This window comes from Mesocricetus auratus, unplaced genomic scaffold (genome assembly GCF_017639785.1).
Source record: "Mesocricetus auratus isolate SY011 unplaced genomic scaffold, BCM_Maur_2.0 Super-Scaffold_100694, whole genome shotgun sequence".
NCBI lineage: Eukaryota > Metazoa > Chordata > Mammalia > Rodentia > Cricetidae > Mesocricetus > Mesocricetus auratus.
In genome coordinates this window covers 4,136,770-4,157,349 of record NW_024429268.1, presented here as the reverse complement: position 1 = coordinate 4,157,349, position 20,580 = coordinate 4,136,770, and the positions used below count along the sequence as shown (strand labels likewise).

The following is a 20,580-nucleotide window of genomic DNA, read 5'->3' as shown; positions in this document are numbered from 1 at the left end:
CTTCCTTCTTCTTCTTCTCCTTCCTTCTTCTTCTTTTTCTTTTTCTTCTTCTTCTTCCTCTTCCTCTTCCTCTTCTTCTTCTTCTTCTTCTTCTTCTTTGTCCTTCTTCCTCTTCATTGTTCTTCTTCCTCTTCCTTCTCCTTCTTCACCATTTTAATATCTATTGCCCCATTTTAATACAACAAAATGAGTTTTAGAACAGGAGACTGTATTTCCTAATACACACCACTCAGAATGAAGATGAAAATGGCAGTCTGACCAATCTTTCAACAGCATGGCCTTCAGCCACAGTCAGGACCAAGTTTACCATCACTGGTCAAGTTATGTCGAGAAGAACACGTAAATGAGTCCATGAAGCTCATTTCTCTGTATATTTCTGGAGATGTACTTTAGCAACCATCTGTCATTTCAAAGATCTAGTTATTAATCGTATTATTCCAGGGGAGGAAATTATCTGCCTCCCTGATCTCTGAAACCTAAGATGTAAGTTCATAGCAACGGATCAAAGGTAAAGGTATTTTGACCTTTTGCTGTGTTGCTCCACCTTTGTTGACTTTATAGTTGAGTTATTGGGTGAGGGGTGTGCATTTGTGTCTGTTCAGCAGGTGTGGTCATCACTATGGACTTGTCTTTTCATTGTCTTTGCTACAAACATCTTAAAAGCACAATTGATGCAGACCTTACATATGATTTGATCTGATAAAATTATTTCACTAAGAGTATTTTGTGCCCCTATATATTTTTTACTTTCAAGAATCACTTGTCAATAATACAAGATGCAAGATCCTAGACTTTGTATAGGTATACAAAGTCATTCATGTGTATATGCCATGAAACCTGAATGAAACTGTCTATGGAAATAAACAGACCTAACTGGGATACATCTCCCCCAAGACAGGGTCTTACTATGTAGCTCTGGCTGTCTTGGCACTCACTATATAGACAGAGAGGGCCTTGAACTCACAGTGATCTGCCTCCCAAGAGCTAGGAATAAAGGTATGTGTACTGTGCCCAGCTATACTGCCTGGGAAAAGAGGCCCATTTGGAAGGGAAAGAGAGGATTTTAAAAAAAGGGTTTGGATGGGACAATTTGTCCAAACTATATTATACATTGGCATTAAAATGTCCTTAGTAAGCTTAGAACTCCATATAATGAATATATATCAATAAAATGACGAATGGAAAACTCTAATGCAGGTTAATCTAATGGTGCGCTAAGACGAATCAAACAATGTTATTAGATTGAAAGCTTGAGTTTTGGCTCATGAACTATCAGAGTGGCTGTGCTTGATGCAGCAGGGGCTCATCCATACTCCAGATAATGAACCCCTGCAAACATAAACGCCTGTGCCTTAGGAAGGCTCAGGAAGGTCTTATTGGTCTCTTCCAGCTTGACTCAGCAGGAGAGTTCCACAATATTACTACTGTGTGCCTAAAACATTTCAAACCTTCGTTCTGTCACTAAGTTATGCCATGCAGTAAGTTAGACAATTCTCATCTTATAGATCAGCCAAATAGAAGTTAAATATCAGTATGTGCTCTCTGTGTTCTTCTCGTACGGATCCAACCACAAATAAACCAGTGTGAAGCCAAAAGAACATCAATCTGAAGAAATAAAATCAACTCCACTGTATGTGACAGACTGCAGGTTTTACTGGCCAAATTCGGCCTTGTAGTGAAGCATCTACACAATACGTTGGGAGTTTCTAGTGAAGCATCTACACAAGACCTTGGGAGTTAACTCAAGATGGCTACCACCTTTAAAAATGATCAAAGTCATATCAGCACAGAAACAGTCACATTCATAAACAGAACTAAAGTCCCTTTCACAAGCAATATTACTGTGGTGAGATTAAATGTGACCATTATCAGGCACACTGGTCAACTGCAGAAACATAAACAGGGGGAAATCACAGAGACAAAACATATCAGGTCTACAGCAGCATCTTCACAAACAGACCTGGAGTTCAGGATTCTAGACTTTTCAGAAGAACGCAAACTCATAAAGTTATGAGAGTGACGGTCTCTACTGCTCCAAATTGTACATTTCATGCATTCTTTTTGCTCATTTCGGTTCTTTTGATTTCTAACTTTAAATCTTTGGGAGTTGCATATCGTACGGGAGACTTAAAAGACACAGAAATGTACGTATCTGATTGACAAAGATCAAAGACTTTTTGACCTATGCCAACTTAGGTCTGTTGTGCACTGGTGCCTTCATTAACAATCATCAGGTGTTGCAAACATATGCATCCTGATTTAAGATTCATCTCTGCTATCCGGCAATAGAAAATCTTGTTTCCACCAGTACAACTTGGAATAGATTTTCTTCCCCTTTATAGAAGTAAATGTATTTAAAACTTCCTGCTCATGTTTTCTTGATAAGGGCTAACATTTTCATCATGTGTGTGGTCAAGATTCTTATACTGAGGTGGAACCAGATAATGTGAACTCTCCAAAACAATATATGTGTGAATATTTGAATGTAAATCCTCTTACATGGGGCACACTAAAACACATTGTGCTTGGTAATGTGATTAACTTTATGTACTGCTATGGACATGTGCATACTTATCTTTTAAAATACATTGATTAATTAATTGACTGATTTTACACATGTGGGTACACACATGCAGGTGTGCTTCCAGATCACATGTGGAAGTCAAAGGACAGCCTGTATGGTTGGCTATCTCTTTCCACCATGTGGGTCCAGGAGACTGAACTTGGGTTGTCAGGCTTGGCAGCAAGCAACTTTACCTACTGAGCAATGTCCCTCACTGGCATTTTCTCTTAATATTAATATACTAAGTATGCATCAGAACATTTCCCTCATTTTTACAACTACAGTAAAGTATATTTTGTAATATCTGAAAACAAAACCCAATACTCCATCCTAGATGATGAACTTCAAAATGTTTTCTCTACCATAATCATTAAATGCTTTGTATCTTTGATTATTCCACAGCTCTGACCTTTTGGGCCTGAACAAGGGCTTTGCCACAGGAGAATGAGAGGCAATCAGACATGGATCATAGAGGTCACTCTACTGGGATTCCAAGCTGATTTCACTGTGGAGTGTTTCCTCTTTGGGCTTTTCTCTCTCTTTTATTCCTTTACCCTTCTTGGGAATGGGGTTATCCTTGGAATAATCTGCCTGGACCACAGACTGCACACACCTATGTACTTCTTTCTCTCTCATCTGGCCATTGTTGACATGTCTTATGCTTCCAACAATGTCCCCAAGATGCTGGCAAATCTTGTGTCTAAAAGAAGAACCATCTCCTTCATTCCATGCATAATGCAAACATTCTTGTATTTGACTTTTGCTCACATAGAGTGCCTGATTTTGGTGGTGATGTCCTATGATAGGTTTGTGGCCATCTGTCATCCCCTACACTACACTGTCATCATGAGCTGGAGAGTCTGCAGTACCCTGGCTGTTACTTCCTGGATATTTAGCTTTCTCCTGGCCCTGGTCCATACAATTCTCATCCTGAGGCTACCATTCTGTGGGCCCCATGAAATCAATCACTTCTTCTGTGAAATTCTGTCTGTCCTCAAGCTGGCCTGTGCTGACACAACACTCAATCAAGTCGTCATCTTTGCAGCCTGTGTGTTCATCTTAGTGGGGCCCTTATGCTTGGTGCTGGTCTCCTACACCCGCATCCTGGTGGCCATCCTGAGGATCCAGTCGGGGGAAGGCCGCAGAAAGGCCTTCTCCACCTGCTCCTCCCACCTCTGTGTGGTTGGGCTTTTCTTTGGCAGTGCCATTGTCATGTACATGGCCCCCAAGTCTCAGCACCCTGAGATGCAGCAGAAGATCCTTTCCCTGTTTTACAGTCTTTTTAACCCCATGCTGAACCCCCTGATCTACAGCCTGAGGAATGCTGAGGTCAAGGGTGCCCTAAGAAGGGTATTGTGGAAAGAGAGACCAGCATGAGGGACATCAAGGAACAACCTGGATGGAAGATTTTGCTGTCTCTCAAACATAGTGGTTGGCATTCCTTTGCCCTTTCTATTATAAACACTCCCTTAAAACAGAATATTATAGACTCGTAGACATAGACCAAAGATATTTCTGCTTTGAGAAAAAAACATACGTATACCTACAGTCATCGTTCCCCAGCTTCTGAAGATTGGAACAATAGGCCTATACCTCTTAAATTTAGGAGTCAGAAATTGCTGGATCCATACTATAGGTCTTAAGCATGCAACAATTAAGACTGTAACACTGGAAAAGTCTCCCTGTCCCTACCTATAATTCTTATCAGAGTAGAGCCAACTAATTGATAACAAAAGTATCTGTTAGACCAAGGGGAACTGTGAGTGGCACATGAAGTGAACCCCTTAAAATAACAGTAAAATTACATGCAATCACATTTGTGTAAAATTAGCAAAGTAGCTCAACAACCGCTTGTGCAACACACACACACACACACACACACACACACACCTGATAAACATGCAAACTTCTTCTTACCATTACTCAGTAAGAATTTGGAAGTACAAGCTAATGTGGAATATTCCTGAAATGGCTAAAATTGCAGGGAATAATCAATGGAATTTGGGGAGATCTAATACCAATCGTTGGTGAATGTTATAAGCATTCTTCCTGCCAGCCTGGTCCCAGAGCCGCGTCATTTCCAAATGAACACACAAGATGCTATATTGATTATGAAGCTGTTGGATGTTTGCTATGGCTTCTTATTGGCTAGCTCTTACTTAATTATTAACCCATAACTGCTAATCTGAGTATTACCAGAGAAAGGATTCGGACCTCTTACTCCTCCCATGTCCTACACGGTAACTGACTATGCCTCCATTTCCCAGAATCCTCCACATCTCCTAGTCCCTCCTATCTTGCTTCCCTATTGGCCAACAGTGCTTTATTCATCAAACAATAAAAAAATATATACCACAGAAGAACATTCTCCATCATCTCCTCTTCTGTCTAAGTGAAAAAAAATTTAACTTTAACATAGTCAAATTACAAATAACGGAACAGTTATCAAGTAATAACTATAGTTACAATATTTAGTCCATTAACATTTAGTAAGATTTAAAGAAAGTATTTTATCATCCTATCTGTGTGAGTCTAAAGTCTTATATGTAGCTTTTCTTTTATCATAACTAAGGAAAACTATAATTACATCTATCTGTCTTCAACTCCTTCAAAGGCCACAGAAGGATAATATATAAGCATTAGAATTCACAGAGGCATCTCGCTACCTGGACAGTCACCTGAAGTTCCTCTGTGATGTTGGGGCATCCGTCTTCAGCACATAGGCCACCATGTGTCTGGTAGACTTTTCCATGAAGCAGGAGCCCTTTAGGACTGTTGCATTAAGTTTAGTGGTCACTTTCCTGTGGGTCCTGCAGGTGAACAGTCAAAATGGATAGTTTTGATACAGCATAGTTAAGTTGGATTGAGCTATTAAACACATAGCCCACATTCCTTAGATTAATTGTTAGTGACTTTTTCTTTGAAAAGAAAGAAATAAGAACTTACAATTCAAAGGGCCAGCTTTCCTGTCACAATAATTCATTTCTGACAAAAAGTACCTGTAGGTGACACATGATTGTATGAACTTCCTTTACAAAACAGGTATCCGCTCAAGTATTTTCTAGATACTTACAGATCTGTAGTGCAGGTCTGTGGTGTTCAAAATCACAGGTCCTTACTATGGGTTGGGAACCAGGATGTTAGGAAGAATTTAAAGTAAGACGATGTGGAACCAATTTTGGCTGAGGCCTTTCTTTCTTTGACAGGATCTAAAACATAGATCACCATAACCTAGTAGCCAATAGATCACAAATGCCTGTGATTTCTCTGATAAATTCTGAAACTCAGATCCTCATGCTGTCAGTTACACATTTGAACCTGAAAGCAAGGGCATAAAGGCTCCAAAACCACACCAGTTACTTCATGTCACAGTGACCAAAATATCTAATTAAAAGAATTTAAGGGATGAAAGGTTAGTTTTTATTTTTACTTTCTGTATGTATTTCTGTATGCATGCGTGTGTGTATGCATGCATGTATGTATGTATGCAAGTATGCAAGTATCCAAGTGTGCATGTATGCAAGTATGTGTGCATGTGTGTGTGTGTGTGTGTGTGTGTGCTATGTGCAATCCCATAGAATAAACATGGAATTCAGAAGACAACATGCAGGAAGTCTGTTCTCTCCTTCTGCCATGTATATCCCAGGAATAATATTCATATCTCCAGTCTTGCCAATATCTACCTTTATCCAGTAACCTCTCTTGACAGCTTGGAAAAGGTTATTTTGGCTTACAGAAGGACATGGCGGGTGCAGCTCAGCTTACAGTAATGGGACTGTGTGGTGGACGTCAGCTATTCACATTGTAGCAGACCTGGGAGCAGAAAGAGTACAGAATTAGGGGCCAAGATATCAACTTCCAAAGCCTAGTGACCTACTTCTCACAGCCAGGCACCTCCTACAGCCTGCTGGCCTCCTCAAAACAGCTGCCTGCTGGGGAGTAAGTGCTCAGAACATGAGCCTCCTATGACACTTCAAACTCAAAGGGCCATACAACTGAAGAATTGAAGAACAGTAATCCTACAAAAAAAATCAAGTCCTGTAAATCAGACTATTTGATCAAAAATGGAATTACCAGGATTTAACTTTTTTCACTTGCTTTCTTTTCAACTTCTAGACATTTTTGAACAGAAAGGAGCACTTCATATCTTTAGGTTGTCTTAGTAGTGGTTACATATTCTAATCGTCGTTCTTATTCTAGCCTTGATTACAGGCTATGTAATCCTTGTCTTTCATCAGTTATATAGTAATAATTTTTCATAGAGGAATACACTGAGTGAAAATAGATAGGAGGAACACCCAGAACAAGGTGGGTTCTTACAGTAAGGAGCTCATGGAAACTGTTTAGACAAGGTCTTCTAAATGTGAGAGTTATTACAGCAGTCATACCTACAGTTATCTTCCTTTCAATGTTTTAAGTCTATCTGGTTTGCTTAGGACATACATGTTTGAGTGTGCTTGTGTGTACTTGAGTGTGTGTGTGGGGGGGTGTAGTTTGGAGGATTAGCTACAGAGACAAACACAGACAGATAGACGTGGGGAGAGAGGGTGGAAGGAGAGAGTTACTTTTTGGTTCCAGTGATTAAATGCCCAGAGAGAACAAATGTAAGCAGCAAAGGGAGTATTTTAACCAGCACTAGGGAGATACATTCCATCATGGTGGAGAAGACAGGCTGGGAAGGCCTGTGGCAGAGATAAGAGTTACAGTGCACCCTCACTTGAAACAGAATGTGAACAGGAAGTGTGACAGGCTACAAAGCCTCAAGACCCATCTCAGTGATCCATTTTCTCCCGCCAGGCTCAACCTCCTGAATGTTCCTCAACAAACTGAAACAGAGCCACTGAGTGGGCACCAAGTGTTCAAAACAGTCAACCCTGTGGGTACATTCATGTTTGTACCACAATAGCATGTATTATGGTAGCCTCCCTTCTTAGGGCCCCTTGGCCAATGTTCAAATCAATGCGTCAATTTCTTAGACTTTGTATGACAGCACACAAATTTCCTCTCAGTGTTTACCATTTTGGAAAGCAAAGCCTTCCATGATAAATTGTACTACATCATTTAATTTGAAATATCTTTTTTGTTGTCTTCTCAAAAGGGCAGGACATTTCTACTATCTATTTTGCTCAAATCATGCATCTAAAAAGAAATATAAGGACTGTGAGTGCAGCTCAGGTAAACAAGTTCCTTATGTGGATTTCTCATTGTAATTGTTCTCATCTATATATATTTTTTAGCTCTTCAATAGTCACACCTACTGAGCCTGACTCAGAAAAGCTTCATGATGGAAGCAGACCATTATAAGTCTCTCAACCCCTCCTGAAGGATTGGCTTCATCTGCCACACATCATAAAGAATCCCAAGCCAAGTGGTAAGGAAAATAGTAGAGGTGATTATAGAAGATAATTAAGAAGAGATTGGTACACTAATTGAGAATGCAGGCTAATCTTTAGGCTGGCTAGTTTGGAAGAACAGACTAGACATAAACAGCTTGGGGGAGAACCCTGAAATGAAAAGACTCCTAACGCCGACTTTTGGTCTGTTTTTTTCAAAGGAGTGCTCTACAACACCGTTTGAAGCCATATGCCAATCAGCTGACAGCAAGTGGAGTTAACTAGTTAGATGCGATCAAGAAAGTAAGTTGACAAAAATCCCTGCCCCAACTTTCCATCCAGAATGACACCAGGTGCACTGTGAACAACAATATCCTTTGAGGCAAAGACTGAAGTAGGAAGAGGGGGGATTATACGTCACAGAAGCAATCATATGACTAAGTAAATGTACAAGTCCCCAGATAAAGATCAATAACACAAGGCCAGAGTTTCATCTAAAGCATTCTTAATCTTCCTAGTGTTTCATGCAGTTCCTTTATGCACTTCCTCAAGTTGTGGTGGCCCCCAACTATAAAAATATTTCATTGCTATTTTGCAACTGTAATTTTCCTACTGTTATGAATTATAACATAAATATCTAACAAATTGTCTCTAGCATCCAGTTTCAGAGATAGCATGTCCATTTCCATCATCACCCGCATCCAGAGATAGCATGTCCATTTCCATCATCACCCGCATCATGAAAGGACCAGAAGAAGGTCTCCACTCAAGGTCCCTGTTTTTAAAAAAGACTTTGAAAATGTAGTAGGGAGATATCCTGATCTTCTACGGGGATAGAGAAACAGGAATTTCAGGGGCTGTGGGAAGATACACCAGCCCCTCACTTTAGGATCTGGTTCATATTTATTGCTGGCATTGTCAAGAAACACCTGAAAACATACTCAAAAACAAACCAACCAACCAACCACCAAGAAGAGTACTGAAAGAGACAACGCCCCATTCTCTGAAGAGAGATCTCAATCAGCTAAATCAGAAAATGATTTAGCTGTAAGCCAAAACTCATGTGACCCTTGAATTTATGATTATTGGCCCTCTTCTATAAACATATACCATGCATCTCGTCCGCCAGCTTACAACTTCATTTATAAAGGAATCTTCTTTAAAGTGAGAGAAAGAAATAAAATAATGAATGTTTAAACTTTATATTATTTTAAACTTTGCCTAATCTTTGAACTTGATTTTAAATTGTATCCACTGAGCAGCACAACTTCCAACATCATAAAATCAAATACGTAGCTATTATATTATACATACAATAGATAATGGATAAGCTATTGTCTACCCTTGAGTCTAAGTGTGCACTACCCCCTTTTGTTCACCTTTATTTATTTAATATGGCATTTTTTATTTTTGTTATAAGAGATGGTTATACGTATTGGATACAAGGTCTCTTTTTATAAAACTTTTATCTTTTCTCATTCGTTACATCTTAGTGAAGTTTCCCCCTCCCTCCACTCCTCCCAGCCCCTCTCTCTACCTCTCCTCTCTCCCAGATCCACTCCTCCTCCATTTGCCTTCAAAGAAGAAGACCTCCAAGGGTTATGCACCCAATATGGCCTAGCAAGGTACAGTAAGCTGGGCACAAGCGCTAATGTCAAGGCTGGACAAAGCAACACAGCAGGAGAAAGAAGGGTCTCAAGCACAGCTATAAGAGTCAGAGACAACCCCCACTAGTGTCCCACAAGAACACTAAGCCACACAACCATAACATATACACAGATAACTTAGGTCAGACCCGTACAGGGTCCAAGTTTGTAGCTCCAGTCTCTGTGAGCCCCCATGACCCCTATTCAGCTTATTCAGTGGGCGACTCCACCGTCTCCTACAATCTTTCTTTCTGGTCTTCTGCAGGATTCCCCTGGCTCCACCTAGTGTTTGGCTGTGGGTTTCTGCATCTGCTCCAGTAAGTTTCTGGATGACACCCCTCTGGGTGACTACTGGGCTAGGCACAAATCTATGAGTACAGTAGAATGTCATCAGGAGTAATTTCACTGACTTCTTTTCAGCCATGTTTGGTTCCATCCTGAGTTCCTGAGCTCTCCTGGCTTATGATTCCTGGCCATCCAGGCAGTGTCTGGCACGGGCTCCATCGCATGGCATGGGCCTCGAGTTGGACCAGTCATTGGTTGGCCACTCCACGGGGTTTGCGCCAACATTGTCTCAGCACATCTTTCTTGCAGGCAGGACAGAATGTAGGTAAAGGGTGTTGTGACTGGATTTATGTCCCAGCTCCACTACTAGTAGACTTGTCTGGTTATAGGAGATGGGCAGTTTAGGCTCTGTATCCACCATTACTAGGAAATTTCACTAAGGTGATTTTCATAAATTCCGGGGAGTTTTTACCACACTAGGTTTCTACGTTGCCCCCCAATTCCAGTTGTCTCTCCCAGTACTCTCTTCCTCCATCCCTCCCACCATCACCTCTGCCTGATCCCTTCTGTTCCCATCCCCACCTTCCCCCAGTCCACCTGCAAAATCCATTCTGTTTTCCCTTCCCAGAGAGAACCCCCTTGAGCCTTTCTTGTTACTTAGCATCTCTGGGTACATGGGTTACAGCATGATTATTCTTTACTTCATAGCTAATATCCATTTATAGGTGAATACATTCCATGTTTGTCTTTCAGGGTCTGGGTTACCTACCTAAGGATGATCTTTTCTAGTTCCTTCCATTTGCCTGCAAATTTCATGATGCCATTGTTTTTAACAGTCTTAGTAATACTCCATTGTGTAAATGTGTCACATTTTCTTTATCCGTTCTTTGGTGAAGGGACATCTAGGTTGTTTACAACTTTCTGTTATGACTAAAGATACAATGAACATAGTTTAGCAGGTGGAGCATCCTTTGGGTAAATGCTGGGTTCTGAGGTAGATTGATTCTCAATTTTCTGAAGAACTGACACATTGGTTTCCATAGTGGCTGTACTGGTTTGCACTCTCACCAGCAATGGAGGAGTGTTCCCCCTGCTCCACATCCTACCCAGCATGAGCTGTCCTTGTGTTTTATATCTTAGCCATTCTGAGATTTGTAAGATAAAATATCAAAGTTGTTTTGACTTGCATTTCCCTGATGGCTAAAGATGTTGAACATTCCTTTAGGTATTTCTTGGCCATTTAAGATTCTTCTATTGAGAATACTTCTATGGAGCATACTGAAGGTGAGGGTGTAAAGATTTCACTAGACCCAAGATAAATGATAAATGGATGTTTATTAGGGAACACTTACACAGATATAAATAAAATACATAAATGGATAACAGGGATAAAAAGTATTATATCTTAAAAAAAAAGAAAAAAGAAATGTGACGGCACTTTCTGCCCTTCCTATCAAATTGGCTGATCCAAGAGGAAAAAGCACCCAAACAAGACCAAGCCTCATGCTTCCCTCTTTCCATTCCTGTCCACCTGAAGCCACACCCAAAGGGGTGAGGCCACCATTACAGGTTCACTGGCAAGATGCTGTCACAGCATGTCTCAATTTTTACTGGATTATTTGGTTTGTCGATGTCTAGTTTCTTGAGTTCTTTATATATTTTGGATACTACATCTCTGTGGGATATAGAATTGGTAAGAATATTTTCCCATTGTGTAGACTGTCATATTGTTTTATTGGTGGTGTCCTTTGCCTTATAGAAGATTTTCAGTTTTATTGATTGTTATTCTTAGTGCCTGTGCTATGTGTGTTCTTGTCAGGATGGTGTCTCCTGCGCCAATGAGTTCAAGGCTGTTCTCTACTTTCTTTCTGTTGGGTTCAGCGTACCTGGTTTTATGTTGAGGTCTTTGATCTACTTGGCCTTGAGTTTTGTGCAGGGTGACAGAGATGAGTCTATTTACATTCTTCTGCATGCTGGCATCACATTTGTTGAAGATGTTTTATTTTTTCCATTGTGGATTTCTGGCTTCTTTATCAAAAATCAGGTACCCATAGATGTGTGGATTTATTCTGGGTCTTCAATTTGATTTCATTGATCAACTTGCCTGTTTTTTGTTTGTTTGTTTTGTTTTGCAATACCATGATGTTTTTTATTACTATAGCTCTGTAGTATAGCTTGAAATCAGGGATGGTGATACGTTCAGAAATTCTTTTATTGTACAGAATTGTTTTAGCTATCCTGGGTTTTTTTGATTTCTCTATATGAAGTTGAATATTGTCCTTATCACTTTGCTTCATACTAACACAGCTTGACATTATTTTATGTGATGTCAGTCAAGATGCCAGAGACACCTGAGTAAAGCTCTTTAGGAGAGAACGCATTGGAGTATAACCAGCAGCATCTGGCCCCCATCTCCTTCCATTTCATTGTACAATTCTCCCCCCCCATTATCTTTCCTCCTAACCTTAGATAGTTGCCCCCGGGCTATCATTGCAACTGTGACTGGAGCGAGGATGATCCCTGTAAAGAAACCACATCAAGATTCCCACAGGATTGTGAGTGGAAAAACTCTTCTGGAAAAACTGGGTTGATGGAGGATGTCACCTCGTGTTACATTAAGGTTGAAAGGAGAGCCAGGGACTATGGACTTGTGCAACCTATCCTATATGACAGGGAAAGGCACATACTCAAGTGACATTGCTGCCAGTAGTTTGAAAGTACAGTGGCTGAACCGAGCAGGCCTCCCAGATGTTGGATCCTACGTTTAAATTGATAATATAATAAAAATAAATTAATAAATACATTGCTGCATAGAGAAATACTTATATAATATTCTATGATGATAAAACAGACAGACATTGCTGAATAGGAGAGTACTAATGAACCTCTAACTGTGATTCTTGTTTCACAGAGGTCATACATTAGGAAGACAATCACTTAGGAAGAAATTCCATTGAATTTGGCTATACCAGCTGATATACAGTTCCCAGCTGGCCTATCACTCTCTACCTCTAACCTTGATGATCATCTGATCAGTGTTCATAAAGCTCCTTGATTATAAATAGACAAAAATATTTCAGCTGCATTATAACACACCAGAAAATGCAATGGAGATACATACTACCCGTGTTGAGTTGAACAATATGATAAAGAGCAGATATCATCTGGTGGCTGTGAATTCCCCAGGTATGGTCTCACCTTTAGACCAAGTTATAGAGTGTCCTATTGCATACTCAGACTCAGTTGTGTCTTGGCAGGATGTCACTTATCAATCTCTAATACAAAGGAACACCAGTATTTTCTACTAACTAACCTACATCCTAATTGTACTTGGGCCATTAGTTTATAATGACAAGAAGAAACTGATTGTCTCTCAAGACAAATAAAAGGGTACTGGGGAAAACAGGTACCTATTGAGATATCAAGAGACAAGCTGAATTTACTTTTAATGAAGGGTGAGACTCAAAGGAAAAAATGCCAATTAAAATTAGCAAATTATCTCCTGGGAGGGAGACAATGCAGCTTAGTCCAAAAATATGATGACACTTTAGTGAAATGCGTCATGCAACTCAAGAAATAATTTTTATGGGGCTTAGAGAGAGACAGGGCTTGTACCTCTTGGCTAGCTTGACACAGATAGAAACCAATGTTACCACAGGAAATCTGTTCATCTTATTTACATAAGTAAAAGAAAAATACATTGGGGACTTTGCAATTCATTTAAATTTTCTGGGTCCTAGTTATTCTAATTGATGAACTGTGATGCCCACATTGTGAGAATGTGTCAGAATAAGACATAACATAACAGTTGGGAAACCATTCTGAATTACACCATGCCCCTACCACAGGGCATGGAATCTAATTATCATTTCTTTAATCTGAGACAAAGCACTGGGTTTGTTCTCAAACTATGTAGAATACAGAAAAATAACGTTCTACTACAAATTGCAATGGTTTCTGTATTTAACAGCAACCTACCTAAACCCAGTCACATTTATTGGAAAGACAAAACTGCTATTTCTCTGATTCCACTATGTTGTCTAACAATACTGACTGTGCTCTAGTCATACTGTAATGTGGTGTGATCCTAGTATTGTTGGCAATATTTAGCCACACAGTGTCTATGAGTCATATAAAAATATTGAGGGTTTGATGGGGAAGTCCTGTGTATATGTCAATAAAGCACTGTTGGCAAATAGGGAAGCAAGATAGGTGGGACTAGGAGTTGAGGAGGATTCTGGGAAAGAGAGACACAGGCAGAGACGATGTAGTCGCCATAGGAGTAAGAGGTCCGGACCCTTTTCTCCAGTAAGAGAAATACTTAGATTAACAATTATGGGTTAAATACTTAAGTCAGAGCTAGCCAGTAAGAAACCAAGCAAACAGCCAACAGCTTCATAATTACTATAGCATCCTGTGTGTTATTTGGGGACTGCAACTGTGGCAGAGCCCAGGCAGCTGGCTAGGGGAAAAACCAAAGCAACAGGCAAAGAAAAAACTATACTCTACAAGTGTTAGGATCAAATTCATTGTGAGTTCTTGTGTAATTTTCCAAGAACATAACATGAACAGGAAATGCCTAGTCTGTATAAGAACTTAATGTAGCTCTCAGGTAATTGTTATGCTAAACTGTTTATCACAGGGTAAAAGGTAAGGGCAAGGGGATGTGGGATCAAGACAAGATTGATGCAAAAAATATGAAAATGTATCATTACCTCATAAAATGGATTAATAGTCTCCTCGGGTCTATCTCTAACCCACAATCATTTTTCCATCTCTGGAGCATGGCAAGCTGACCCTACCACTGCATGTGTTCCATGAGCATGCCTCTAAGTGTAAATTGTCGTTATAACGCACAAAAGAAATCTCGGGACAAGGGATAGTAAATAAAATGTATAATAATTCTTATTTCGGTAAAAATTATATAAGCCTGGAATCCAAAGAAATTTTGCTATGTTCTAATAATCACACCACCAAGTGGAACATAGAATATTAAATAATTACCTTCTGATTTTAAATGTTAAGTCACTACTGTCATATTGTTACTGTTTTCCTAACATCAATACAATAATCATGCCATCAATAATACAGATAGCTTGAGGACAGTGTGGTGCTGGGAATTCAACTCAGAGCTTTATGTATGATAGGCAATCATTCTACCCACTGCAACATCACCCTAGCCTTGCTTCTGATAATAACTGAAGATCAAATGTTTCTAACTCTAATCCTTACTAAAATGGTGATTTGTCATTTACTGCAATTATTTTCCAATGCTTTGGTCTCAGAAAATCTTCATACTCTTAAAAGTCACTGAGGACCTAATGATATTTAGATAGGTATAGGTATTGATATTTACAATAGAAATTAAAACTGAGAGCCTATTGAAAAATTACTTTTAATGCATCTCTGTTTACACATGCCATACACATTTATTGAATATCTGTTTCAACCCAGTAGACTATGTTAAATTTGCAAGCTAAATACAGAATGTTGAAAGTTTCTTTTATCTTTAAAGAACTCCCATAATGGCTAATATAAATATTGCCTTTTATGAAATTTTATTTTATTAAAAGCTAGAAAACTAAATACTTCACAATTTTGAAAATTTTAGTGCTTGGTTTAAGAATTGAATCAGGGGTGTGCCAGCCTACAATCCCACTGCCAGAGAGTTTGGGAAACAACCTTCATCCAGGGACTTATGGAAGCAGATGCAGAAACCCACAAGACACTGAAATGAACTCCTGGAACCCAGAAACAGAAAGGGAGGAGTTATGAGCAGAGGGGTCAAGACTGGACTGGCTTAACCAACAGAAACAGATGACCTGAACAAGGGGGAGTTCTTGGACTCCAGACTGATAGCTGGGAGGCCAGCATGGAACTGATCAAGACGCCCTGAATGTGGATGTCAGTGAGGAGGCCTAGGTAATCTATGGGGCCTTGGGTAGTAGTTCAGTATTTATCCCTGGTATACAAATTGACTTTGGGTACCCATCCACAATGAGGGATGTTCTCTCAGCATGGACTCTTGGGCAAGGGGCTAGGCACTGCCCTGAACAAAATGACAGACTCTGGAGATTCCCCCATGGAGGGCCTTACCCTCCCTGTTACAGTGAGGATTGGGTGGGGGGTTGGGGAGCTGGGGAGAGGGGGTGAGGCAGAGGGAGCTGGGATTGACAACCTTGTTTCTAATTTAAATTTAAAAAACAGAGTTGAAAGTTTCACTTCATGTCTCCTGCCTCCCGAGTATGTTGTAATATGACATGCAGAAAAATTCAATGTGTGTGCCTTGAGAGAACGACAGGGAAAGAAGAACAAACTTGTCCAAATATCATGTGGAAATGGTTTTGATCATGTTGATCTTTTGGAAGATCCTTGGTCATTCTCAGAGTCCTTGAACCACACTAAGAAAACAGTTGTCAGTGTCATTCCTCATGCTATGAGCTGAGAGGAATGAGATTAATATACAGAACCACATTAAAGAGCCTGGTACCTTCTCTGAAGTACAATGGGGACTGAATACTGTGGCTTAAGCTGGCAGGCTATCATCTTTCATATCCACTATAAATGGAGATACACTTAGCATTAGGAGAGGTCTGTTGTCTGGAGAAAAAGAGATTGTAGTGACACTCAAAGCTATAAAACCATAACCACAAAATATTGGATATTGTTTTTGTTTTGCCTCAGTTTCATTACTCTCTAGAGACATGAGGACTTGTACATAAGTAATTGGCTTCTCAATGCAATCCCCATGAAAATCCCAGAACAATTATTCACAGACCTTGAAAGAACAATTCTCAACTTTATATGGAAAAACAAATGACCCAGCATAGCCAAGACAACCCTGCTCAACAATGCAATGTCTGGAGGTATCACCATCCCTGACTTCAAGCTCTATTATATAGCTATAGTCCTGAGAACAGCTTAGTATTGTCACAAAAAAAGACAGGTAGACCAATGGAATTGAATTGAACACCCTGAGATTAATACACAAACCTATGAACACCTGATTTTCAACAAAGAAGCTAAAATTATACAATGGAAAAGAAGATAGCATCTTCAACAAATGGTGCTGGCATAACTGGATATTGGCATGTAGAAGACTGCAGATAGATCTATGTCTATCACCATGCACAAACTTTAAGTCCAAATGGATCAAAGACCTCAACATAAATCCAGCAACACTGAACCTTTTAGAAGAGAAAGTGGGAGGTACCCTTGAACGAATTGGTACAGGAGACCACTTCCTGAACATAACACCAGTGGCACAAACACTGAAATCCACAATTAGAAAATGGGACCTCCTGAAACTGAGAAGCTTCTGTAAGGCAAAGGACAGAGTCAGCCAGACAAAAAGGCAACCCACAGATTGGGAAAAGATACTCATTAACCCCACATCTGACAGATGACTGATCTCCAAAATTTACAAATAACTCAAGAAGCAAGTCTCCAAAACACCAAAGGATCCAATTAAAAGGTGGGGGACTGAACTAAATAAGGAATTCTCAATAGAAGAGTATAAATGGCTGAGAGACACTTAAGAAAGTGTTCAACATCCTTAGCCATTAGTGAAATGCAAATCAAAACAACTTTGAGATATCATCTTACTCCTCTCAGAATGGCTAAAATCAAAAACACCAATGACAGCTTATGCTGGAGAGGATGTGGAGAAAGTGGAACACTCCTCTTGGGCTGGTGGGAGTGCAAACTTGTACAACCACTTTGGAAATCAGTATGGAGATTCTTCAGGAAAATGGGACTGTCTACCACAAGACCCAGAAATTCCACTCTTAGGTATATACCCAAAAGATGCACATTCATACAACAAGGATGTCTGTTCCACTATGTTCATAGCAGCATTATTTGTAATAGCCAGAACCTGGAAGCAACCTAGATGACCCTCAACTGAAGAGTGGATAGAGAAAATATGGTACATTTACGCAATGGAGTACTACTCAGCCAAAAAAAAAAACCAATGGAATCTTAAAATTTGCAGGCAAATGGATGGCACTAGAAGAAACCATACTGAGTAAGGTAACCCAGTCACAAAAAGAGAAACATGGTATGTACTCACTCATATATGGACTTTAGACTTGGATCAGGGGAGTATCAGCCTACAATCCCAGTGCCAAGGAGTCTGGGAAACAGAGAGATTCCCAACAGATATGCATGATACCTCAGAGAAGTGGAATGAGGCAAGAGCTCCTGAGCAGATTGGGAACATCAGGGGAGGCGAGAGGGAACCAGGAAAAAGAGAAGGGGATAAGAGGAGGGGAGAAGAAGGTATGGGAGAGCAGGAAGGTTGAATCAAGGTAAGAATAGAGGAGAGCAGGATGAGAGATACCATAATAAAAGGAGTCATTATATGTTTGAGGAGAGAGCTGACCCTAGTGGGGTTTCCAGAGATTTACAAGGTTGACACCAACTGGCAAACTAAGCAATAGCGGTGAGACTACCTTAATAGCCCCTCCCTGATGATAAGGTTGATGACTACCTTATATACCATCCTAGAACCTTCATCCAGTGACTAATGGAAGCAGAGGCAAACATCCACAGCTAAACATGAACTGACCCCCTGGAACCCAGTGACAGAGATGGAGGAGTGATGAGCAAAGGGGTCAAGACCATAATGGTGAAACCCACAAAGACAACTAACTGGACAAGGGGGAGCTCTTGAACCCCAGGCTGATGGCTGAGAGGCCAACAGGGGACTGATCCAGACTCCCTGAATGTAGTGTCAGTGAGGAGGCCTCAGCAATCTGTGAGGCCTTGGGTGGTAGATAAGTGTTTACCATAGAGTACGAATGAACTTTGGGAGCCCATTCCACATGGAGGGATACTCTCTCAGCCTGGACACATGGGGAAGGGCCTAGGTCCTGTCCTGGATGAAATGACAGACTCTGGAGATGCCCCATGGAGGGCGTCACCCTCCCTGGGGAATGATGTGGGGATTGGGTGGGAAGCTGGGAGGAGCTGGTGGAGGGACAAGGGAAGAAGAATGAGAGAGGGAGCTCGGATTGACATGCGAAGCATGCATGTTTCTAACTTAAATGAAAACACATGAGAAAAAAATTAACTGGCTTGCCCACTACCTAGAACTTTGCCTTCAAGCTCGTCATCAACTATCTTTTTTGTCTTCTAAACAAAAGATTTTGACCTGCCTACCCCTCAGGGAGAAGATACATTGGTGTGATGTTGTATGGTCCCTGTGGAAATTTGAACTGTCACTAGAGACTCAGAAGTGTTTTTTCCTCTGGTTGTAAAATAAAACTATGCTTCTGGAGTTCTTTGGAGACATTTGAGCAAGTCCTTTGAATCCTCCTGTTACTGATTTCGTCTGATGAAGGCTGTCAGGAGGAGGAGGATTCAACAAATGTTTTAGAGGTATGGTTCTCTTCTTGGTAGGGTTTACTCTAACTCAAAGTTTTTTCTTCAGAGAAAATTCAGAACTAACATCTCTGTATACTACAGAGACTCATTTGAACTGGAAAGTGGCTTTTGTTGTGGGTAGTTGAAACAGAAGAGTATGACAGTAGAAATCACTGTAGCCGAATCAAAAGGATGTCATACCTGAGTGATCTTCCACCCTGACTCAGAATGCACTGAAAGTAGTTAGAAAGGACACCAGAGTCCCTTTACTGTCATGGAACCTCCTCATGCTGTTCAATAGATAGGGGTCCACAAAATTCCCTGTTATCCCTCTCCAATCATCATCTACTCTGTTGTGGTAGCAGCCAGAGTGTCACAACTGTCATAAAAGTGAGAAAGCTTGAGAATCATATTCTAACTGCCTAAATGAAGATACAAATTAGTATCCAGGACACCTATGTCAAAGAAAACTTGAATACCAGTTGGAGTAATTTGTTTTCTGAATCAGTTTGATAAATGAATTTATCATATACTTATTTAATTTTTAAGTATTTCAATTCATCACACTAATATAATAAGTATTAGACTTAAAGTACTTTTAAAAAGCAGTTTTCTAGCTGGGAAGGAGGGGGGAAGGAGCCATCAGACAACTCTGGACAAAGAGAAATCAAACTCCAAGCTTGGTAAATACTCTTGGTGGCAGAACTGAATTGGGCAGTGGTTCTCAACCTTCCTAATGCTGTGACCCTTTAATATATAGTTCCTCATGTTGTAGAACCCCCAAGATAAAATTACTCTCTTTGCTACTTCATAACTGTAAATTTGCTACTGTTATGAATCATAATGTAAGTGTCTCCGTTTTCTGATGCATCCCACAGGTTAAGAAGTATTGGTCTAGTGAAAAAAACTACTCAGACCTTTCGTTCAGTGGGCTGCTGTGGTTTCATTCAATCTATTGCAAATACAAAGATTCAGGTCCCAATTCTGTAGTATTTTCTTCTCTATTACCATCATGAGCATTTCCTTCAATACTTTAATTTAGCTTCATTTTTATACTGTCTCCATTTCTAATGCTTAGTAGCAAGTTGGAAATGATAATTAATATATGAAGGTTTATTGATCTAGGCACAAGACTATAAAACTATAAAGGCTAAAGAATCAAAACACAAATGTTCCAATGAGGTATTAATGGCTTGAATTATTTTCCACAGTATTGTTATCTCTTGTGCTAAGAAGTTAGAAGTCTATAATTGTAAGTAAATTTAATGCAGATGTCATTATTCATTACTTAGTATAATACGGGAGAATTATCTGACTGTACTAAAAATAATTTTATGCACATTTAGATATAGTCCTCCTCAATAAATTCAATACCTTCATAGAAATT

The 20,580-nt window shown here is 40.0% G+C and overlaps 1 protein-coding gene across 1 annotated transcript; it reads left to right on the top strand.

Annotated features, from left to right (window-relative positions):
* Window positions 1–3,007: 3,007 nt before the first annotated feature.
* On the top strand, window positions 3,008–3,940 carry LOC101828757 (olfactory receptor 2A14-like). Its single transcript, XM_005083060.3, has one exon. The coding sequence runs from the start codon at window positions 3,008–3,010 to the stop codon at window positions 3,938–3,940; it is 933 nt and encodes a 310-aa protein (XP_005083117.2).
* The last annotated feature ends 16,640 nt before the right edge of the window (window positions 3,941–20,580 follow it).